The sequence below is a fragment of the Anopheles bellator genome, chromosome 2, assembly GCF_943735745.2.
Source record: "Anopheles bellator chromosome 2, idAnoBellAS_SP24_06.2, whole genome shotgun sequence".
NCBI lineage: Eukaryota > Metazoa > Arthropoda > Insecta > Diptera > Culicidae > Anopheles > Anopheles bellator.
In genome coordinates, this window is record NC_071286.1 from 31,288,584 (window position 1) to 31,310,474 (window position 21,891).

Below are 21,891 nucleotides of genomic sequence, written 5' to 3' on the forward strand. Positions count from 1 at the left end.
CCAATGTTTTGATGCCCCAGGTCCGGTTTGGCAGGCCACATATTAGAAATCGTTGAACGTTGCGATACGGCGAGTGCAGAAGCTCCAACAAGGCCTTTGCCTGTAGGTGAAAATGGTATTGAGAATCTGGACATTTTCAGGAACATCCACTCCATATCTGTTATGGACTTGTTTGGGTCGTAATATGAATTGGTAAGCTTATCGACATCACGCCGCAACGAGCCGTCACGGATATTTGAGCCCAACCGGACCGAACATCAACGGTCGTAAAGTTGCCTCATTCCGAAAATGCATTAGGGCTACGGGCGCGCGCCCCGGAACTCATCTGCTGAGGTTAGAAACTTCGCTCCTAATTAAACCCCCCGAAAAAAAAAAACGTCGACTGGACCATCAAGAGCGAGCCGCTGCTAAGGTGGCTGCCCGATGTACCTTAAACATCAATCAACCCCAAAAATACCTCCGATCACGGCTCCAAATTAATTTTATACCGTTCCCGATCGCGTTCGCTCATCGGAACCCCCAATAACACGGGCGCGGTGGTCCACGATATGGCCGGAGGGCGGATTCACAACTCCACTAACCCTAATTTCGCCCTCGGATGTGTCGACCCGTAGAGCTTGGAGCGCTGGAAAGAATTGTTTCCCGTCCGGTTTGCGCCCCGTTCGGGGTTCGGAATTCTGCATCCGGTGACGGGCGAGCCGCAGGTTGGGAACAGGTCGCGACAAACCGTTCCACGGAACTCGCGCCGTGACTGGTCGGGGCAGGTTGAGGGGCGATCTGATTGAATCTAATGGCACCGCCGGACCGGTGGATGTGCTGCTCATCAGCGTGCGGTTCCAGCCGTCCACCACCGTTTTTCCACGGGGATTACGATTTGTGGACCATGTGGACGGACGACCCGCAAGTCCGGTCCCGGTCGGGTGCACGACGGGAATCCCAGACGTCGGTGGCCAAACGGGTCTCAGGCTGCCCGTCGTTATCTCCTTGAAGTCCAAGTGCGTGCGCGCAGCAACAACCCCTTGTAAACATACAACGCCTCTAATGAAGATGCCGTCGTATGCTGCGCCTGTCACAGCATTTGCATGCCGTTCCCCCAAGGTGGCGAGGAATCCTGCCGATCGGTCGGCCTGTGCCATTCGCCCGGGAGGTAACGATCCCGAAACCAGACCGACCGCACGGTGGTAAATTAAATTTATCGATTAAAGAGGGGCCTCCATTTTATCGCCCGGCGGCAGTGCAGACGGGTCGGACAAAACGGTGCCCTCCGTGCCGCACGCAAACGGAAGCCCGAGGGCCTCCTGGGGCTTCGGCGCACGGACGAGGGTAAAGTAATGTTAATTAAATCACTTTCACATGCGCGACGAGATGGGACTGCACCGCGTACGACCTTTTCGCGGCATCGCGCCACTGACCGCTAGGGATGCCTATGACCCATCGTAGAAAGCGAAAGGGATGCAACTGCACCGCACCGGGAATGCAGCTAATAACTAGGAAGCGCACCGGCCAATCATTGGCTGGCCGATGGCCGATGGACACTTTGCATAACCGAACCGCTGCCTCCTGGCGATCCGTTGGCTGTTTCAGGTCGGCTTTCGAACCCAGTCCGAGTGTCGGTCAGAGTGAAGTCATTAAGGATGCACTTTATCGCGCAAGGGTCGTTGCGCTCGACGCCGGTCCCGGATTAATCTTTCGTGATGCTGCGTGATGTTTGCTGTGGGATTCGCCACACAGTGCACTGTCGTTGACTTCTTCCACAACAACAATAATCACCAATCTACGGGTACGGGCCGATAGTGTCGATAATGGCCATTCACGGACCACCCGCCATGTTGGTAAAATCCATATTCATAACGCGGCGACAGTTCACCTATCCAGGTGTCCAAGTATGGCGGTCCAAGTGTCGACGAAGGGACCCATTTGTAATCTCCATCATGATCGCCGGCCGGTAGCGACGATCTTTATCGCGTGATCGCGCGCGTGCGTAGGCTGACAGACAGAGCAGCAGGGGGCAGCTTTTCCAGGAGGTGCCGACGGGGTGAGTTTTCACTTTCGTTCCCCGCGAACCCGTTTCCCGTGGGTACCAATCAAACGGCGTGTGGAATGTCTCTTCGATCGCGAGGCCTTATGGACCTATCTCGGCTGCCCCGTCGGCAAGGAAAGTGAAAGCGTTGTCCTAGCGTCGACCTAGGCCGATAGAAGTATGACACCTTTTTTGGGGCGGCTGTGAAGATATTTATTGCTCGCGTCAAGCTGTTTGGGATACACATTTACATTGTTCCGCTCTTCCGCGGTTTCGCTGGTCCTGGCTACGTCACGGTCCCCCCCAACTATGGTGGTCGCTTTTCCAGTGGGATTTGTTTTTGTTTTTATTTTTTAACGCTAAGTTACTCAACGAGGCCGAACCGTAATCGGGAGGTGACATTTGAAGCCATCTCGGTTCGGCCATTTTTACAGATAAGTTGAGGGGCGAAATAAGGCTAAAGGCTAGACTGCGCCAAACGCCAAACGGAATGGAAATCTAGGCTGGACACTTTATTGATGGTAGGTTAAGTTTGTATCTGCTATGGAGGTTATAACCTGGAACGAATCGGAGACCAACCAGGCGAAACCGGGTTTCTGCCGTTGTCCCCGATCAACCTGCGAGGGGTGAGAAGTCGCATTGCAGATTCCGGTTCGCAAACTTCTTTGACAGTCCATTCAAACGACGGCTCTCCGGTTCTTCCGGTTCCGGGCGGGCGATTCTTCCTCCCGGCAGAAAGTTGGTACCGTAAAGGGGGTGAACCCGCGAAGCTACCCGGACCCGTCCAGAGGTCGGCCCGGTGCCTTACTCCTGCACCGTGAATGTCAGCTGCTTTCCGGTGCGCGACTCGAACCGGTTCGGCGGCTTGATGTTGAGGATCGCCACGATCGCGATGGTCAGCCCGATCAGCATGAACGACGTGACGAAGATACCGGACAGGATCGGGGCCGTGGTGAAACCGATACAATCCCAAGCGCTGCTGAACTTGGTTTTGCCCTCCAGTGCGGGTTGCACCTGGGCGAGGATGAAAAACAAAACGGAAAGAGTTAAAAAAAATGGCCGACCACGCAACGTGTGCATTGATTAAGCTAACCAGGGCAGAGGGAAGGAGAGTAACATTTCTATTCCGCCCCGAACGGAAAACCAAATCGACCGATTCGGCCGCGCCAACTGCCGGCCATTACGCAATGCGCCTGGCGATTTTGGGTTTTCCGCCGTTCCGAAAACGTTCGCAGCGCACGGGTTTTATTATGAGTTTAAATTTGAGCGTTCCGGACGAGCTAATGAAGCGGCGTTGTCATCGTTAAGGTAGTGAGAGCATTTTGCGCACCGGCGGCCGTTATGCAAACCACCGCCAGGAACCCAGCCCCAACTTTCCCGCTCGCTCGTTAACTGCTAGCCAAACCGGCCGACCGCCGCCCAAATCAATCGGATCTCCGATGTAAAATAAAAAACACAAAACTTTGTGAACATAATGTTGTGAGCCATTTGTTTGCCTTTTTACATGTGTGAGAAATACCGGACCGGTTGTTTCCGCTTTAATCGGCCATCGATTCAACGGGCGACGTCGTTATGGAAAGTGGCCTCGAATGGGACCAAATTTCGGAACGGCCGCTTTTCGCAATAAGTGTTATAATCGTGGCGTTTGAGCTGCCAAATACGCCAAAACGAACCACTCGTCGTCGCGGGGACGCTCTCAGCATCTTCGTTCAATCTTCGAATTGTCTAATCGAATAATTGTTCGCCATTTTCAGCCAGAGGCCCAGGTGTGCCTGCGAATTGCTGATCGATCAGTGAGGTCAGCGAGACGCCTGACTACCATCTCAAGAGATGTTCCTTGCGGCAGATCTTTGTCTCGGTCTCGGGCTCTTACATCAACGCCGCCAGCAAGCGCGGCGCATCGCGTAGCTTCAATTGCACCTTCGCGTAAACTAATAAACAATAATGTTTACATTGTGCTCGCGTACGGTCACACACCAAACATGTGCCGAGCGGCACAGTTATGAGGTGCGCTCCTCTGCATTTCTCCTCCACTGGTCTAGGGGTTGCCACCCCTAGACCGGCTGCTCCACTTTTATCGCCCATTTCACCTCTTGTTTTTCGATTTTCTCTCGCTCTCCCTCCCTGTCTTCTTGGCGTACATATTTTCTCATAATTTGTTGCATCTGCCCAGCGGCAGCTACCCTGCCATTACGTGTGCTGGCGCATGTAAACGGGGCTAGTCCTGGTTCCACGCGGCACGCCGTTTGGAAGAATGCGTGTAATTTGATAATGAATGTGAATCCAATATAATAGACACTCGTGGCTCGTGCTCGATTAATCTACGCCAGACTCGGGTCTTTGTTTTTCCCCCCTTGAAGAGCCCAGTTACAGAAGCTCCAGTTTTCCCATCTAGCCCATGGTTCTGGGAGCGCCACGTTAGCTCACCTGAATGTTTTCGAGCGTCAGGACCGTGGTCCCGTTACGGAACACGAGCTGGCGGCCGCAGGAGTACGAGGCACCGAGGGGAGCATACGGAGCCTTCCCCTCCAGCTCGAGGGTGGTATCGAGAGCCTTGGATCCTTCCTTGCTCTTCGTGTCCATGGCGAACACGTCCACCTTCGACATGTACCAGTAGCCACCATCCATCTCGAAGCGGAACTTCAGGGTAAGCTGAAAGCGCATCACTCAGCTATAGCTCCGTGTCTTCGCCTGTTCTAGCATTACGGCTTACCTTTCTGGCTTCGTCCACCTTAAATGTCACAATCAGCTTACTTTCGCGCTCACGCGCATCGTACGTGGCCAGCGTATGCTTGTCCAGCACGAGGGTCGTTTCGACCTCGTCGGAATCGTTCAGCATCTTCAGAACCGGGGGCGAGGTGATGTACACGATCGCCTTGCCCGGCACGTTGTAAATGGAGTCCACGATCTCAGGCTCGTCCGTGGGGCTACCGGGTGTGGTGCTGGTCGACAGATAGTCATCGCCCGCCTTTGCCTCACGCTTCTGGAGCATGTGTGGCTCCTCGAGTTGATTGGCCAGGATGCCCAGCACCTTGTGCTCGCCGTAGTTTTCGGTAGAATCGCGAAACAGGGCCGACAACTCTACGTCCTGCTGCGACGGTGCCCCGACGAGGTTGATAATCTACGAAGACGGCTAACGTTAGTTTAAATTCGTCGTTTATCGTGCATCGCTAGCGCCATCTAGGTGTCAGTTGTGCAACGTGTCCGTGTGCTCGTTTGCGCTCTCTCTTTCTCGCGCGGCCGCTCTCGCGTATGTTTCGATTTTTTTCTAAATTACTCTTACCTCAGCATTAACGTTGTAATCGAGCGGGTTCGAGCTCAACATTTGCTGGGGGCTGTACACAAAATCGTACTTGTCGATGATCCGCTTGAAGGTGGGAAAATTGTCCTCGGACAGTTTGGTCGTTCCGTTGCGCAGGAACACCACCACGGCGGCCGCGTTCGAGTACAGGTCCCGCAGAACCGTGTCGTCCAGCCCGGCCAGGGCTGGCGTTTGCAGGTCCTTCAGGTCACTGAGGCCCCAGAATAGAAACGGCCCACTGTAGTACGCGTACGAGCTCGGCAGCCCCACCAGCACACCGCTGGCCACGAGCAACAGCTGCAGTCGGTCGAGCATTTCGCCGGGCGCCTTGAACACCAATTAATAACGTCCACCAATTGATCGGAAGCAGTCGCCAACTAATGGCAGCGCGGTACCGCGAACTGTGTGTGACACTCCACCTCGCTTCTTCGATGCGATGTGACGGAAAAATCTTTTGGCGACAGGAACGGGTCGATAAATTTTGCTCTCCTTACGGAACGAACCCGGGAGAGCGAACGGAGTTTCTGCGGCACGCATGCGTCCGACCGAACGATGGGCGAAGAGTGGCCGGTGGAGGCGCATGTACCACGTGCTCTTGTTTACAAACAAAGCTTAATGATTTTTTAACTAATCGGACCTATGAACCCCTCCACAATGAGCTGCTGATAGTTTGAATTTCATTTAATCTGTTTCTTTAGTTGCAACTTAAATTTATTAGCACTGGCGCCAACGGTCATTTCAAATGTTTACGTCCCTCTATTGGCAACGGGGCGCAACATAACTTTCCGTGCCGGGTACGGAAATGGACAGCAAAGCATAAAGGGGGAGAAAAGTTGGGAATCAAAACAAAAGTACACCGCATTCCGCCGCCCCACAGCTCGGCGCGCTTTTCCACGGTGGACCGGTTTTCTGGGCGATCATGCCGCCGGATTCAAAACAGAGAATCGCGACGCGAACGGCGCTAGGTGAGAGTCTCACGAGCGAGAGAGCGAGGGAGAGAGCTCGCAGGAGAGAAACAGTTACGCTGAGTCAGTTGGTAGTTGATCGTGGATCGAAGCGGAAAGGCTTGGACTGATGAGGCACTTTCGGGCTTCAGTGGCTTTAGCGGTGCAAAACTCGAAACTTTCACGAAAGATTTTCGTTCTCCTTGTTACGTCCTGAAGTTATGCAGGTGCGCGAAGTGATAGATCGGAAAGCAAACCAACATTGAGCAGACGTTACATGGCGGGGTTCAGAAACTTCTGCGTTTGTTGCTGCGTACTGTTTTCGCTTCTGGCGAGCGAAGGTAAGTGAATGGACAGGAAGTTCGGCGTCGTTTGCCACGTTTACTTTTCCCCCTTGTACGGCCGGGGTGCTACGGTTGATTCATCCACGCGAAGATTCGTAACAAGGTTTTTTCTTTATTTATCCGGCCTTCGATTCGTTTCCATTCAGCTGGCGGCGTCAACTTGGTGGCGTACATCTCGCAACGAGGTCTGCATGGAGAAATCAGCTTCTCCCAGCACGACGATCGGCAAGTGATAATTGCGTCCGATCTCGAGACAACACTGCAATACCCTGACCAGGCCTGGAGCTGGGCCGTCCATCAGCTGCCGGTCGATTACACGATCGTCGATCCGCAAGAGCGATGCGACATTGGGCGGCTGGGCGAGCAGCTATGGTCGTTCGACGATGACCTGGGCTATCTGATGCTACCGGGAAACGGATCCACCACGTGGCTGAACACCATTTCGCTGACCGGCGAGAAGGGACTGTGGGGTAAGTCGCTGGTGCTGCACGATCCGAACGCAAACGTGCGCCTATGCGCCACGATCACGACGCGCGACGGCTCCCAGGAGCATCTGGCGGAGGCACGGTTCGCGAGTCCGATCACCGGCTCGATCTACTTCCGCTGGCTCGCGGCCAAAGAGTCGAACCACTCGGACACACTGATCTACTCGAATCTGTTCCACGTTCGCGAGCAATCGCGCAAGATGGGCAATCCCGACGCGACCGAGCATGTGTGGAAGATCTACGTCACCGATATTTTCGAAAGTGACGCACAGAATGCGGAAGAAAACTGCAACAAGCTGCAGCTTGTTTTCGATCCACAAAACCGGGGCCCGGGGAAGGCCATCGGTGACATAGACAGCCGTGTGGGTCCGCTACGCATCAGCACCTACTCGCGGCGTAACAAGTTTCCTCAGCTCTTCAACGATGGCCGGCTCGTGTTGCTACCGAGCGATTTGTACGGGCCCTCGCGTAAGCTGTACGTGGTCGTGTTTGATCCGAGCCATCCGGACACTTTCCTAGCGTGCGCTAAGATCCGGCACCAGAAACCGAGGACCGCACGGGCGCTAGTGGACGGAGCGGGTATGCGAGGCGATATTCGGTTCACACAACGATCGCGCTTCGAACCGACGTGGATCAGTGCCAACTTCGCATCGACCGCAAACGATTCGCTCAGCAACGAGAACTACGCCAAAGACGTGTCCAGCTTTAGAGTCAATCAGCTACCTCTGCAAGCTTTTGCCGCTCCCGATGCCACCTATTGCTTGACGTCAGGTGAAATCTTCAACCCGTCCGATGTGACGACGAAATCGGTACCGCCACCCGGTTACGGTACCCAGGATCAGTACCCCATGGGGGATCTGAGTGGAAAACTTTTCAATCGTAACAAAAACGACCCCCACACGCCGTTTCTGCCCGGCCAGAGTGCGGAACTGTCCGGAGTCTACTGGGACACCTTCCTGCCTCTGCAAGGTCCCAACTCGATCATTTTTCGAACTTTCTCCGTACAACGGTTCAACCGATCGCAGCCGGCGAACATTACCGAGTCGCCATGGGCATGTGGAACGGTTGCCCCGTACGAAACGAACCGCCCGTATCAGGTTCCCGTTCACACCGCACAGGTCCTGTTCCGGTATCCGATCGTGGGCCGCGTCCTATTTCGACAGGTAAAGGATGAACCCTGGGCCGACACGGCGGTCATCTTTGAGTACCTCGTTCACGCTGACGGATCGAGCGTTAACAACACGGCCAATCATCGATGGTCCATAACGGCGGATCCACCGGGCAGAGACTTCTACGACTGGCAGAATCGGTGTGTAAGCGCGGGGAGCGTTTACAATCCGTTCAAAGCGGCCGCTCTGTCGGGCAAGGAGTGGAATGAGGTCTGCACGCCCCAATCCACCGAGCTGTGCCGATTGGGTGACCTGTCGAACCGCCTGGGAGCCCTGGCAATCGCAGGAAACAAGCGGGAAGCATCGCGAGTCAGCCGAAAGATGTTCGTCGATCAAAATCTCCCTTTGAGCGGCTATGCGAGCATCATTGGACGGTCTCTGGTGATCTTCGACGATAACGGACCGAAAGCTCGAGGCGAACGGTTGGCATGTTCGGTGTAAGTTTCGCGTACTCTAGACAAACGTATTCCATCGCTAATGGTAATCATTTCAATTCACAGTATCGGTGGCTACCATCGCAGAAAGGTCGTTGCAAGGGATTGGTATTCGAATGGGGATCCTTTGACTGTGAAAGGGAAGCTGGAAATGATACAACAGTCCGAGTACGATCTCACCAACGTTGATGTTGACTTCAAGGGCCTGGACAAAAACAGTGGCTATCATGTGCACATTGTAAGAGGAGGGGAGGAGGAATGCTAGGAGAAGCAAACCTAAAGCGTAATGATCATTCATTTGTCGTTCTGCTTTTCATCGTCTGTAGGCGCCTGTCGAGGGAGACTTGGAATTTCCCTGTGAAGACTCTACCGTGTATGGGCACTGGAATCCGCGTGGTGTCGATCCGAAACGTTCTCCATTGCCCGCCGTCGGTAGCACGGATGAATACGAGATTGGAGACTTGAGCGGCAAGTTTGGGACACTGGATGGGGTCACGATGTACGAACAAGCATATAACGATTCGCGACTGCCTCTGTACGGGTACGAAAGCATCATTGGGCGATCGATTGTGATACACAAGAAGGAGAAGAACCGCCGGTGGGCTTGCAGCACTTTGGAAAGAGGATACAGTCCTAGTGAGGCGCGAGAAATCCGAGCCATCGCTTCGTTCCATCACCCGGCGGGCTACGCGTATGGTTTCATACGATTCACGCAGCTCATTGGCAACGATAACAGCCAGAGTGATACATCGATCGAGGTGAAGTTACGATACCCGGGCAAGCACGATCGTAATATGACGCACAACCATAGCTGGAATATTTGGGTTAATCCGGTAGGAGTTGATGCCACAGTCAAGCCGGTTGAAACACGATGCGTGGCAGCGGGTTTCGTGTGGAATCCTTACTACACTCAGCTGGCTGACCCATTAAACGTGAGTGTCAAACTTCTACTTTCGGTAAAAACCTGATTTAAAAAGCGCGATTCTACCTTTCAGCACGAACTGTACAAACAGGAATGCGGACCCGATAACCCTTTGCGGTGCTACGTCGGGGATGTATCTGCCCGCCTGGGTCCGATATCGATCGGTAGCCAGAGACAGCTTTTCACCGACAGTAACTTTCCACTGGAAGGTACGATAAGCGCATTGGGCCGATCGATAGTAATCTTTGGTTCGGACTACTCCGGCTTCCGCTTTGCCTGCGCAAACATTGAACCTGACCACGACATCGTAAAGTATATCAATCTTAAGAAACCGCCGCGCTTTGTGGTAGCACAGTTCCTGGAAGACGTGCGCCACGTGATGGGACTGCCGGAGTGGATGCTAGCGATCGATTCACGCAGCACCAAGACACTGCACAACGATGCCTGCATTCAAATGATCGTCCATTTCAAGGGCCCCAGTGCGCACAAGATCGAGCAGGACTTTTCACGCCTGCTGGCCGTCGGGCGGCTCGATTCCCCGAGCATCAGCATCCCCGGGTACGATAATAGCAAACGGAAGCGAACACTTTCCTATCGAACGTGCGGAGTGCGTGATCCGAATGAGAAGAACGCAAAGGTCCTGTTCACTAGCAGTGCGACAGGAATCGGGAGACCAATGAACATAGTCTATTTAACTACGATACCTCTTTTGCGGCTGCTCACTCGCGGATTTATCAACTAGACTACTCACCATAGCACGTTTAACGGGGCTTAAGTATCTTAGGTTCATCAGCAGCGCAAACATTTTTCATCCTCAGCTGGACATTGTAGCTGAAACTAATGATATATGCCGCACTCGGCTGACCCAGCTCAGGTTACCGATCAATATTTTGAAAATAAAACAAATACGCCTTAAAGTATGCATTAGTTTGAACTCCTTTTTGGATCAGTAAATTCAAATTGTAAAATGTCGAAAACAGTCGATCACAACGAACATCTGCACTTTCAAAAGTCCTTCGCTTAAAATGATTCGGAAATTCAAATCAAACAACAACTTTAATTATTGCTATTCCTCAAAGATACCACGAATTAAATTGATAAGTTTTGCCAACCAAATATTAGCTAGTCATGATACAGACCGTGCAAAATAAACGCTTTTTATGACCTTTTGTGGAGAACATTATGTCGTACGTACGGTGGTAAGCCTGTCGCTGTTCTTCCTACTCATATTTATGGCTTGAAGACGTAGCCAAATGTCAGTAAAATAATCTGCTTCAAACCAAACAGCACACGAAGAACCTCCAGACAAACGAAAAACTGCAACTGCAGACTGCAACAAACGAAAAACTCACGAAATCGGATGGCTTGGAGAGAACTCAGACTTTCTTCTATAAATACATCACTGGGAATTCTCTCTTCCTTCAATTGAAAGATAAACAGCTACCAGAAGTTCTGTGTCGTGAACCTGTGTGCTTTAATTATTCCTCTTCTCCTTTGTTGTTACAATTGCCATTGCCATTTTAGCTCATTTATCTTAGTGATATTTTCCCGACCCCTATATAGTGGTGTTTCACTTGTTGTTGTTTGTGTCATTGTTGATGTTGTTGATGATGATGATGTTCGCATCATTTTCCCTCTGTATGTGAACCCCGCTCGCTTCATCATTGACATTAGTTTGTGAATTAAAGTTACAGTAAAACAAGACAGAAACAAAAACAAACAATAGAAAACAATAGAAATCATACGGTCAGTATAAAAAAGACGGCCTCGAAACGAAGGTATTATACAAAATAAACAGAATCCATTGTTTTGATTTTTTTTGTTAGTTTTTTAGGTTTGTTTTTGGTTTTAATTATAAAATTTATTCTTCTGCCTCCTCCTCGGAACCGGTCAGCATCGAGATCAGGGCCGCGGTGTCGATGAAGCCCTTATCGTCCACGACCATCTGATCGAATGCATCGTCCACCTCGTCCTCGGAGAACTTGTCCTGTCCCCAGTGGGTCAGAGCGAAGCGGAACTTCTCGCCATCGATCTTGCCGTTGGTGTCGAAGGCCTTGAAGGCGTTGATGACGACATCATCGTCATCCTGGCCACCGCCGGACATGCGGTTGGCGAACAGCGTCAGCAGCTGCGTGAAGTTGAGTGGTCCTTGGGCCTCACCAAGCATCTCGTCCAACTCCTTGTCGGAGACCAGCTTGCCGAGAGCGTCGAAGGTCGAGCGGAGATCGTTCTTGCCAATGACACCGTCCTTGTCGTTGTCCATTAGCGCGAAAGCCTAGCGAGAACGAAACGCAGTCGTGAAAAACACACGTTAGTTATCGAGCGGATTATATCTAGTGTCGTCGCTTGCCATCACACTCCAGGCAGCCCAGTACTCACCTCCTTGAACTCGGCGATCTGCTTCTGGGAGAAGAGCACGAAGACCGAAGATGGGGCCTTCTTTGCCTTGCGGGACGACGAGCCGCGGGTCGATCCGCGCTGAGAGTCCGATGGGGTCGGTGCCGCCGGGCTATCGGCTCCGGGAGTATCGGCCGGGGTGTCATCCTTGGACGACGCCTTCTTCTTCTTGACCTTCTTCTCCTTCTCAGACTGTGGAATTGCAGATTTGTGGAGAAAAACAGGTGATCATCAGTTAAGTGATCTTTCTCCTAGTAGATCACTGCTAGATCTTGGCAGTATCTTCATTGAAAATTGAAATCCACAATATCGAAAGGTACGAGGTAACACTGTTCATCCTTTTCATGGTTCAGTTTTAACCGGATTCCTCCAAAACTGTCCTAAATTAAACGCCCAACATGTGACATTGGCACACGGATTTCCCGAACCAACCAAGGCGGAAAACAACTGCACGGAGATCCATCAGCTTAAACTATCCGTCACAGCGCCAACGCCGCAAGCTGCGAAGTTTATTTTTAGAACTCTGTCTTGGAAAATTGTCTTTCCCCGAGACGGCAAACCGCAAACCCACCAGAAGCTAGCTGATCGGGCGATTGCGTAACGAGCCCAAATTGAGCACACCGATCGTCTTTTAACATCGCACCAATCTAGTTTGGTTTGTGCTTTTCGATTTTATCGCGCAACAGCACCACGAGTTATCTCTTCAAAACTCAAAACGGACCGCGCCGTTTGAACGGAGTTCGTACCAACAAGGAACGCAACTGGCTGACGACGCGTACAGGATGCAATTAAGATTCGGTTCGATCAAACTTCAATCAACGACCGGTATGCCGTCACTCGCACTAGAACTCAACTGTTTCTATCTATTGGCACGACTTTTGAAAGTAAACCGACGGTAAGGGTAACATGTCTACGAAAACAGATCTAGGGCCAGGAACACTAGGATTCATGAGGTCCGGAAACACTTCAAGGATGAACAGGTTGGTCCCACAATTCGGTCTTTGGCAGCGGGCCTACCATGGACTACCAGAACGGTGCTTACCATGGTGCTTAGCTGGTGTGGTTAGAACGACTTAACTCGAGTACAGCTACTGAGCGACTGATTTTAAAGAAGCACCGTGGTTGATAACTACGGTTGCCCCTTCCGTCCGGCGGATCTTATTCGCCTTATTCGGCGAGTGTGAAATGTCGGTTTTATATTTCGTCCTGCGCGCAATCCGTATGCGCACACCGTGGCTATTATTAGGTAATTCGTGGCACCCGGCGCACGGGCCGAAATCGTCGAGACCGTCCGATTGTAGGCCGTTGGGTGCGTATGCGCGTGCGGCCTATCATAAGCATCCTTTCGTGCTGGTGTGCGTCATTATTCCGCTGGTGGTCGCACAAAATACAAACGTCCAACACTGACGACCCACCTGTACGGACGCTGGGGACACATCTCAGGAGGAGCTAATCGCCTGGCCTGGCCAAAATGCGTAACGATTTCCCTCGTTCGTCTCACAGAGGCTAGCTGTATAGGTGTGTCGCCGATAGCTAGGTGTGGGTTACGTCTTCCTAGTGTTTTCCGTTCTGCCACTAGCGAGGTCAACCTAAGCGAAGGCAAGTGGTTGGGAGCGAAAACTGGATCCCAAGACCCGAGCCAGTAACGCCAGCATGTGGCTCACATTTGAAAAACTTATTTTTAACCGCCATTTCCCACCTTATTGCGTGGATGGCGTCGGCGGCTACTCGCTCTGCTGCCCCCGGGGTCTGCTGTGGGCCCATTCCTGTGACCTGGCGCAGCATCCCGCAGCACGTAATACACATGTGGTGCGTAAGCGAACAGTTTTCTCCTCTGACCGGTGGAAGGGAAACGTATTAACAAAGAATTTTCACGGCTTTTATGCTCACGGGAAAGAAGGAAGCAAACGAGATGGAGTCTTTGAGAGAAGAAGCGCAAAAGAAGTACGTATGAAGCCCGCTCTAGCATTTGGCCTATACTAGGCCAAAATACTTTAAATAAACCTAATAACGAGAAACACCACTGGCTCAATTTCCTTGAATATTCATTGATAGCACAAGTGACAAATAAATCATGCGTTTGGTAGAAATGGAATGTGCAAAATAGGAACCGTTGATCTCTTAATGGAGGATTAAGAGGGCCTCATCCGTGACACTGAAATCAACGTGACGGCCTAGGTCTCAGAGTTCATTGCTGTGACACCTGAGGGTATGGATATACTGGCCGGGCTCGTTATCACTTTAAACTAGTCAGTAATTGTAAGTTTGAACAGTTACGTGTTGCTTTTAGATCTCCAACAACGTGTTGGCCTAGATCTAAGACAAGGTTCAAGGTTGTGCAATTCAATGCAAATATGTATATGCGTTTACTACTACACAAGTTATTTCTGGACACATTTATTTGCAAAGAATTTAAAGGTTAAAACCCTACCTAACTTTGAAAATAATGTGGTTATTTCAACTTAGTTACTTCAAATTATCTCAGCATAGTAATTTTATTGACTCTCGTTCATTGTTGATTGACAGTTTTCACCAAACTTTCATCTTTAAAATAGGAAATAGAATAACATTAAAATCGTGCTTAAAATAGACGTTTTAAATTTTTTTTATTTATCACGCTTTCATGTAATGTGTCACAAGAAAATTGCACAAATCAATCAATTGTCACTAATGAGATTCTAGATCCCATGCGAAACCTCTCCTAATCTTATCAGCCAATTGTCATATACCTATTAATGGAATTGAGTATAGATACACCTCAGGGTGTATAAATAATAGATTTCATTCGACATATGATCTTGAGCATTCTTCGTCAAGTTCATCGAGATGTGATTTAATTTTTTCAATATTTTATTGTAGAATGCCTCATTTATATTTGGTTTGGATGATTACTGTAATGTTTAGCGCTACAAAGACTCTAGTTCACGATGGACGCCTTTCGTATTGTAAGGAAATTGTAACGAATTGTTGTAAGATGAGGAAGAATTAAGAAAGTTATGTAGCGTTGCCAATAATATAAATTGATGTTGAAATACATTATCTACAGATATCAGTTTTTGTTCCTTTTTCCTACAGATATTATCAGTCAATCGTAAATTATTCTTAAAAACATAATTTCAATTAGTTGTGGGTGCCACGTGGAAGAAGAGAAGACAAACAGATAAGTAAAAAGGTGATGAAGTGCAAAATACATCAATTTTCTAACTTCGCATGGTTTAGAATATATCTGGCTGTCTGATAAAAACATAGTGTCAACCTGACACAGTTTCCGTCTAGAAAGGATGTCAGGTTTCGGACCGATTCCTGTTGCGCATTTGCCTACCATATTTTTGGCTGCATTCAAAATAGGACTGCTGCCGCAGTTCAAAGCGGCACACGGCAGCTTCAAGGTAGACGAAAAAATAGGACTACATTTGACTGCCTCGTGTTATCTATTACGACTTCTTATATCGTTCAGGGACCATTTTCTAGTAGCGTAACATAACTAAGAGTTTTTGAATTGTTTGTTTTGAGTTTGGAATTGTTAACAGGTCGCAACTACCTTTTCCTCCGAACTGTGTGCTGTACGTTATACTATCTTAGTAAGATCAGTAAACAGGCTTAAGAATCAAGGCTCAAGAATGGGGAGCATGGTTCACTGATTGCCATTCGAAATAATCATCACTTTTGCACCAGTCTGGCAAACCGCTTTAAAGTGGGAACGAAATGTTCGCAATTGAGATCTTGATTTCGGTTAAGATAATTTTAGAACCGTCTCTAGCGATATCATTGAAACCACCAAGAAGCTGAGCATTGAAAATATGGCGAAAGAGAACATGTTCCGGCAAAAGGGACAGCAAGTAACGGGAATTAATAGACCCTGCTTAGTAATTTTACTTTGTTTATTTGCAATCACAGTTCGCGTTGTTAGAAGGCATCGGATCGACGATCTCGACGATCTTGACGATCTTTCGACATGTAGTTACGATAGGGACGATCGTTTCATCATCAGATATCCCTCATTTAATTACTGGCAACAAGACTGCCAAAGCTTGCGACAAATGTGGTCCTACAGAACCTGAGAGCTGTCCAGCGGTACTTTAATCGCTCGATCGAAATTAATTGGCGAAAATTCGACAGCAGATAGTTGGTGCATTTTACGACCAGCTACGAAGAGCACAATCTGTTAGTGCATCTCTACACCGTTCGGATGGGTACGCCCAACACCCGTTCGTTACGCACGCTATTCCACGAGTCGGGCCGCTCTACCACTAGCGGTAGCATACCCTACCGACGACCAAACATTCCTGCGCTAAAAATACTGCCAATAATATCTTCACACATAACAATTCCTCGCACCGTACCCAATGCGTCTCGCTTACGTGTAACGGTCAACCCACGAAACTACCTGCAAGTTCGGTTGGTCGGACGGTCGCTGTGTAGCGGCGCTGTTTGGTGTGCATTGGCTCGTATTGCAGCCGATGATTCATTGAAATTTTTGTGGAAAAGTTTGGCTCGACTTTCTGTTAGACCATCTGGCCGAGTACACAGGAACATATTTTACGGTCGTTGTGGCGCCGAAACATTGGAAGAAAAATCATTCACGTGGACAGAAGACTATTATTTAACGGTTTCGTAACTTCGCAATGATTCATCATTATATCATGCTCATATTGTTTATTTTGCTCTTTTAACAATTCACACGATTAATTCATTATTTCTTTCAGATATCAACCAGCGAAAGATCATTTCTACGTGGCCGCCAGCACTGTGCTTCGTAAAAAAATAGGTGACTTGTTGATTCAATATTCGCACCTACACCACGCTGAGCGAGGCTGTGTCGGTTTTGGCTAGAAAAACAGAAGCTGCAATCTCTAGATGCCCTGCGGCCAGACAGCAGAGCGGATTTCTTGGTTTGGCTCATTCGCAAGATCACGCAGTCGATGGTTTCTTGGCCCTAGCGCCGAAAATAGAACTGCCCACGCGCACAATGGTGCTGCCCGCTTCAATCTGTAAAAAGAGAAATTAGAAAAAAAATGAGTGTGCTACTCTACCGCAGACACACAAAACCGTCTGAGGAGAACCGGTGCCTGTTGCTGTGTTGAGCGGATCCGACTCGACATACTTACGGCCTGTACAAAATCATCCGACATTCCCATCGATACCAGCACTTCGGCCGGGTCGCGTTCGAACGTTGAGCAGATTTTCTCGTGGCAATTCATCAGCGTACCAAAGTCCGGATTCGGACCAACGCTGTAGTCGTGACCGAAGCGGCCAATCGTCATCACTCCGTCACAGCTGAGATTGGGGCATTTATCCAGCACATACTGGTACAGAGACACGGCTTCTTCCGGTTGGACGCCATTTTTCTCTTGAAACATTTAAAATTGTAATCGTTTTAGATTTTTCCAACACTGCTGTTCAAGTAAACTTACCATCCTCTCCACTAGTGTTGACCTGGACCAGCACATTTATCTTGGCTTGCTTCTCCGGGTGTTCCGTTTTTAGCTTTTCCCATGCTTTATTCAACCCTTCGGCCAATTTTATACTGTGAACCGTTTGGATCATGTGCAGGTTCGTAAGATTTAATACCTGAAACAACGATCGAACGATTATCAGTGATCACCGCGTACGGTTTACTAACGTTTTAAGGTGTACCTTATTGATTTTGTTGGTCTGCAAGTGGCCGATAAAATGCCATCGAATGTCCTTGCACTGCTCCAGTATCCTGGCATCGCTTGCTTTTTCCACCAGCTCCTTCACGTAGTTTTCCCCGAAATGGCGTTGGCCCACTGAGTACGCCTCCAGAATGAGCTCGACGGGTTTTGTTTTGCTGACGGCAACCAGCAATGGTTTTGGAATGTTGGTTTTCTGTGGGTGAGATCAAACATAAGCTAGTTTTTCACAATGACATGTTGGTTAGCTAAACCGCGAATGGGACCGTGTAATAATAGCTCATGAGCAACTACGAACAAGCTCGTGTGCAGTATTATACGAATATCGTTTAGTTATCCCATGATAACGGGTGGTTGAGATTTTGTTTACGGTTCATCATCATCTCGAAGGCTTTTACAAACGACGTGAAAAAAAAAACAGACAGAATTGTGTCCGTTCCTCAGCGAATCCTCATTAATTAATGTAAACGGTTTCGCCAATCAATCGTTATCATGGACATTCGCAATGTTATGAATTTATGAAAACATCTTGCAATCACATCACACAAAGGCAATTTTCATCGTATTCTATTGTTTTTGATAGTAATGATTTTTCGTGTCACACTTACCGTCGATCGGGCGCCGTATGCCTCGTCGATTCTTCGCAGTGTTTCTTGAATACCTAACTTTACGTCCACTCCGGCCATGACTTTGCGTATCATTTAATGAGACTAGCCGACACTTTGCCTTATACGGCGATCTGAAATCATATGAACATTGATGCAACAATGTTGCACCGCTAATCTCAGAATAAATCGTTATATTTCAACTTGATAGGGGAAGTCGAAACGGGTTTGTTTTTCTTATCAGCTGCGACAACATAAAAACAAATACAATGACGTTTGGCTGCAAACAGTTTGACGTTTCGTCGATCGACGGTCGTATCACAGTTGTTTGCAATTTGTGTTATACTGCGCACAAGGAGCAAACAATGAATACAAAATCCGCATTGTGTATTTAAAAAACTGCTCGAGTCTTAATATATTACGCAATTCTTGCAATAACTGCGTTTTGGGCGGTGTGCACGACATTACAAGGTATAAAGAATTTGATTTACAAATAGTTTGGTTCTGCCGGTTGCGCCCTCTTTCGGGCAGTTTGTTCCCCACACTCGTACGCAATTGAACCGGTTAAACCAGTTCAAATTACCGGTCGAAGCGCCAAGTGTTTTGAAAATAATTTTCTGTTTGGTTTTTCCTCAAAAGCGTTCTTCTGTCTATATTTTAATTATTTGTTCGCAGTTGTTTTCTCATAACATAACTACCCTTACAATTATTAGTTTACAATTACTTTATCTAATCTATCTTAATCTCTAATCTAATATATCTTAAACAATAACTGTCGGATTTTTCGTATGCCGAAGATCAACCAGATTCGTTCTTGAGTGATTCTTGTTCTATATTGTTAATAACTTATATTAATGTTAATCCATTGTTAATAACTTATATTAGCTTACACCATTGAATTTTCTTTCATTACGAATAAACAAAACAAACTGTTGGAATTTGTATTGAATTAGTTGGCGGTAGTCAACCTTCCCCGGCGATAAAACATCAAATCATTTAATCTAAGCTACCTTTGACACCGCAATTACCATCAACTATCAGGCTCCATTTGCCAGTTTTAAATCACCTTTCGACGAAGTAGTTACAAAATTCAAAGTGAATAATATCTAACGCGTAAACGACAAAAAAATGAATCGCTTCAACGGTCCTGCTCCAAATCAGTATAACTTACCACCGGCATTCGGTTTCGATAACCATGACCCTCGAAAAGAACGAAAACCGATGTACTCGATGAGAGCACGAACTAACACCACTTACAAAACGCCAGGCCCGGGTCCTGGTGCACCGTATGAAGTGCAGAAATTGACACGTTTTGGCCGTACACAGGAAGTGTCCTACTCGATGCGGCTGCGGTTGAACCCCCCGAAGCAAGACCTTGTTCCCGGCCCTGACCATTACGCCACACACCTCGTTCCAGCAATGAACGGTAAACGTGCTCCACATTACAGCATTCGAGCACGGTTGAAGGACCCGAATAAGGACGATTTTCCCGCACCGAACAAGTATCTAGGTGACTTCCGTGTTGTGCGCCCGACAGCACCCTGCTATACGATGTAAGTCAAATGAGCGCTGCATCGAGCGTCATCATTGCTCTACAGTTCTGTTGTTTTTTCCCAAAGACGAGCGCGACACAAGGAAGCATCAGTGTTGCAGTCGCCTGGCCCTGACCAATATATTCTTCCAACCTGTGATGTAACACACAAGCGGCCTCCAAATTACACGATCCGGGCACGATTTCCTCCGATTGTCGACCGAAACCCCTATCCCGGACCCGCCAGTTACGGACTGATGGACCAACAAGTGGGTGAATCGGCTCCAAGCTACAGTTTCCGTGTGCGCTATCCACACTGGACTACTCCCATGATTGTGCCGGGCGATCAGTGTTGAGCTGGCGATCCCACACGATCCCGTAGTCCAGTGTCCTAGACCGTTCAACAGGAGCGAACACGGATACCCAATTAACGGGGACAGAGACGGCACCCAATTGGCTGGTGACATGATGAGGCACTTTGGCCCGAGTGTCTGCTTGACTGCAAATGCTAAAAGCATAAACTTTTCCCCGGACTATCGGTGACAGCAGCACTTGAATGGGAATGGGTGAATGTCGAAATGTTGGCCAGCTAAACGGTCCGAAAGTAGTACCAGGCGAAAGGATCGATAAATGCTGTGTGAAGTTGTTGGTTTTGTCTAAGTGGACCAACGGCGTCAGGCAGTGGGCAATCTGGCAAACCTCTGCAGTGCGGGAGGTCTTGACACTTGGCTTCTAAGCGTCTCCTCTCAGCACATTTCAATCGAGAGGAATATCTGGACTCGTAAAAGGATGTGAATATTATGTAAGCTGGCCAAAAATAAAAACCATCTGTAAGTGGTGGTTGGCTGGAGTTGAGGAAAAGATTTAAACCTTCATTTACTGCTGAAGAGTAAGCCTACGTTAGCGATCGGAATCTGAGTATCTAAAACTTCATTGATATTTGCAGTTGTTGTCGGAACAAACGATACGATACTTCCTCTCTGTTATGCGTTGGAACGGAAACCAACAATCCGAAGAAATTGAGTAAAATCGAGGCGGATATCAAAATGTCAGTGATCAAATTACCGATTCCCTGAAATGCACTTTTCGATGATAAAACGATCATAAATGCTGACCTTACGAAAAATATGCCCATCTTAAGCTGCCTGGACATTGCGGAATAAGTTTGGTGCCTGACTCTAGCTAATTTGTTGTTTGTTCAATGTTCAAGTTCCACAGAGATTCTAATAAAAATGCTACGTTTTGTTCCCGATTTTAAAGCAAAACCGCAAGTGCCATGAACGTCTTCCGAGTAACGTTAGGTGCTCCACCTCGTCGTCCATCTTACAGTCCGTGGGCAACCGAAAGCGCGTGTAGAATCTCGCCTTTAGGGGTCCCGGTAACCCCTTATACCAGGACCCAGGGGGCCGGCCCTGGGCGGCAGACGGCGAGCGAAGACGCCCCGAAGTCCCCCGAGAAAGAGCCTACACCAATTAACCGGCATAACGAGGATCAAATTACTCTCCCCCAAAAGCCACACTCATTTGTTATTCAGTGAATCGATCTTGTCGCACCGGATGAAAAATGTCATGAGGATATCAATAAAGCAATAAAATCTCGGCTCGTCTTTCGAGGCAGCGTGGGAAGTGCCCGGCGACGGAAGGAAGGCTCCGGCCGAGCTTCGCCCGGGGTTTCGGTCTCGATGTGGGCTGTGTCGGAGGGGAGGCGAAGAAACTACGGGAAACACCCCATTTTCACTCAATCCTTCCATCCGCTTCGCCGGAGCTGTGGGCCGTCGCCGCCGCTGTGGATGATGATGATGGCGATCGTTTCCTTTGGCACTTCAGGTTCAGGTTCGCCGAAATCACCTACTCGAGAGAGAGAGAGAGAGAGAGAGGGAGAGGGAGCGAAACCCGACGCGATCATAAGCGGCCCATAAATGACTCCTCCGGACCCTGGACGAACGACTCTGATCGGAGACACACCAGGCGACACCGGACTCCAGCGCCCAAGTAGGCCGTGCCAGGGTTGGCCCGGGCAGGATGGTAGGCACTTTATGGCCCACCATCATCCTTCGTGTCTTCCCGTGTCTGCCTTCATCTTCGG

At 49.0% G+C, this 21,891-nt stretch overlaps 5 protein-coding genes across 5 annotated transcripts; 2 read left to right on the plus strand and 3 right to left on the minus strand.

The window, feature by feature from the left end:
* Positions 1-2,224: 2,224 nt before the first annotated feature.
* Positions 2,225-5,731, minus strand: LOC131208532 (uncharacterized). The gene is made up of 4 exons (XM_058201315.1): positions 5,304-5,731; positions 4,734-5,141; positions 4,448-4,672; positions 2,225-3,034 (listed from the first exon to the last, which is right to left on the minus strand). Exons 1-4 carry the CDS (start codon positions 5,634-5,636, stop codon positions 2,825-2,827), a joined length of 1,176 nt encoding a protein of 391 aa, XP_058057298.1. The 5' UTR covers positions 5,637-5,731; the 3' UTR covers positions 2,225-2,824.
* Positions 5,732-6,542: 811 nt separating this feature from the next.
* LOC131207377 (uncharacterized) lies at positions 6,543-10,361 on the plus strand. Its single transcript, XM_058199989.1, has 5 exons — positions 6,543-6,606; positions 6,756-8,700; positions 8,764-8,935; positions 9,024-9,629; positions 9,693-10,361. The coding sequence occupies exons 1-5, from the start codon at positions 6,543-6,545 to the stop codon at positions 10,359-10,361; spliced, it is 3,456 nt and encodes a 1,151-aa protein (XP_058055972.1).
* Positions 10,362-11,076: 715 nt separating this feature from the next.
* LOC131212501 (myosin regulatory light chain 2) lies at positions 11,077-13,216 on the minus strand. Its single transcript, XM_058206392.1, has 3 exons — positions 13,059-13,216; positions 11,999-12,208; positions 11,077-11,894 (listed from the first exon to the last, which is right to left on the minus strand). Exons 1-3 carry the CDS (start codon positions 13,059-13,061, stop codon positions 11,481-11,483), a joined length of 627 nt encoding a protein of 208 aa, XP_058062375.1. The 5' UTR covers positions 13,062-13,216; the 3' UTR covers positions 11,077-11,480.
* Positions 13,217-16,626: 3,410 nt separating this feature from the next.
* Positions 16,627-18,467, minus strand: LOC131209779 (pyridoxal phosphate homeostasis protein). The gene is made up of 5 exons (XM_058202917.1): positions 18,279-18,467; positions 17,654-17,866; positions 17,431-17,587; positions 17,125-17,366; positions 16,627-17,005 (listed from the first exon to the last, which is right to left on the minus strand). Exons 1-5 carry the CDS (start codon positions 18,369-18,371, stop codon positions 16,928-16,930), a joined length of 783 nt encoding a protein of 260 aa, XP_058058900.1. The 5' UTR covers positions 18,372-18,467; the 3' UTR covers positions 16,627-16,927.
* Positions 18,468-19,403: 936 nt separating this feature from the next.
* Positions 19,404-20,162, plus strand: LOC131207378 (outer dense fiber protein 3-like protein 2). The gene is made up of 2 exons (XM_058199990.1): positions 19,404-19,828; positions 19,895-20,162. The coding sequence occupies exons 1-2, from the start codon at positions 19,404-19,406 to the stop codon at positions 20,160-20,162; spliced, it is 693 nt and encodes a 230-aa protein (XP_058055973.1).
* Positions 20,163-21,891: the final 1,729 nt, after the last annotated feature.

What these genes read in the sequence shown, in the direction of transcription:
- LOC131208532 (XM_058201315.1), bottom strand. Translation starts at nt 5,636, where the DNA reads ATGCTCGACCGACTGCAGCTGTTGCTCGTGGCCAGCGGTGTGCTGGTG. An exon ending in AGGTGGACGAAGCCAGAAAG is followed by an intron (nt 4,673 to 4,733) that starts GTAAGCCGTAAT and finishes ATGCGCTTTCAG; the next exon opens with CTTACCCTGAAGTTCCGCTT. An exon ending in TGACGCTCGAAAACATTCAG is followed by an intron (nt 3,035 to 4,447) that starts GTGAGCTAACGT and finishes ATCCTCGCCCAG; the next exon opens with GTGCAACCCGCACTGGAGGG.
- LOC131212501 (XM_058206392.1), bottom strand. An exon ending in AGATCGCCGAGTTCAAGGAG is followed by an intron (nt 11,895 to 11,998) that starts GTGAGTACTGGG and finishes CGTTCTCGCTAG; the next exon opens with GCTTTCGCGCTAATGGACAA.
- LOC131209779 (XM_058202917.1), bottom strand. Translation starts at nt 18,371, where the DNA reads ATGATACGCAAAGTCATGGCCGGAGTGGACGTAAAGTTAGGTATTCAA. An exon ending in CATACGGCGCCCGATCGACG is followed by an intron (nt 17,867 to 18,278) that starts GTAAGTGTGACA and finishes TCTCACCCACAG; the next exon opens with AAAACCAACATTCCAAAACC. An exon ending in CGGATGATTTTGTACAGGCC is followed by an intron (nt 17,006 to 17,124) that starts GTAAGTATGTCG and finishes CTCTTTTTACAG; the next exon opens with ATTGAAGCGGGCAGCACCAT.
- LOC131207377 (XM_058199989.1), top strand. Translation starts at nt 6,543, where the DNA reads ATGGCGGGGTTCAGAAACTTCTGCGTTTGTTGCTGCGTACTGTTTTCG. An exon ending in GAACGGTTGGCATGTTCGGT is followed by an intron (nt 8,701 to 8,763) that starts GTAAGTTTCGCG and finishes TTCAATTCACAG; the next exon opens with TATCGGTGGCTACCATCGCA. An exon ending in AGCTGGCTGACCCATTAAAC is followed by an intron (nt 9,630 to 9,692) that starts GTGAGTGTCAAA and finishes TCTACCTTTCAG; the next exon opens with CACGAACTGTACAAACAGGA.
- LOC131207378 (XM_058199990.1), top strand. Translation starts at nt 19,404, where the DNA reads ATGAATCGCTTCAACGGTCCTGCTCCAAATCAGTATAACTTACCACCG. An exon ending in ACAGCACCCTGCTATACGAT is followed by an intron (nt 19,829 to 19,894) that starts GTAAGTCAAATG and finishes TTTTTCCCAAAG; the next exon opens with ACGAGCGCGACACAAGGAAG.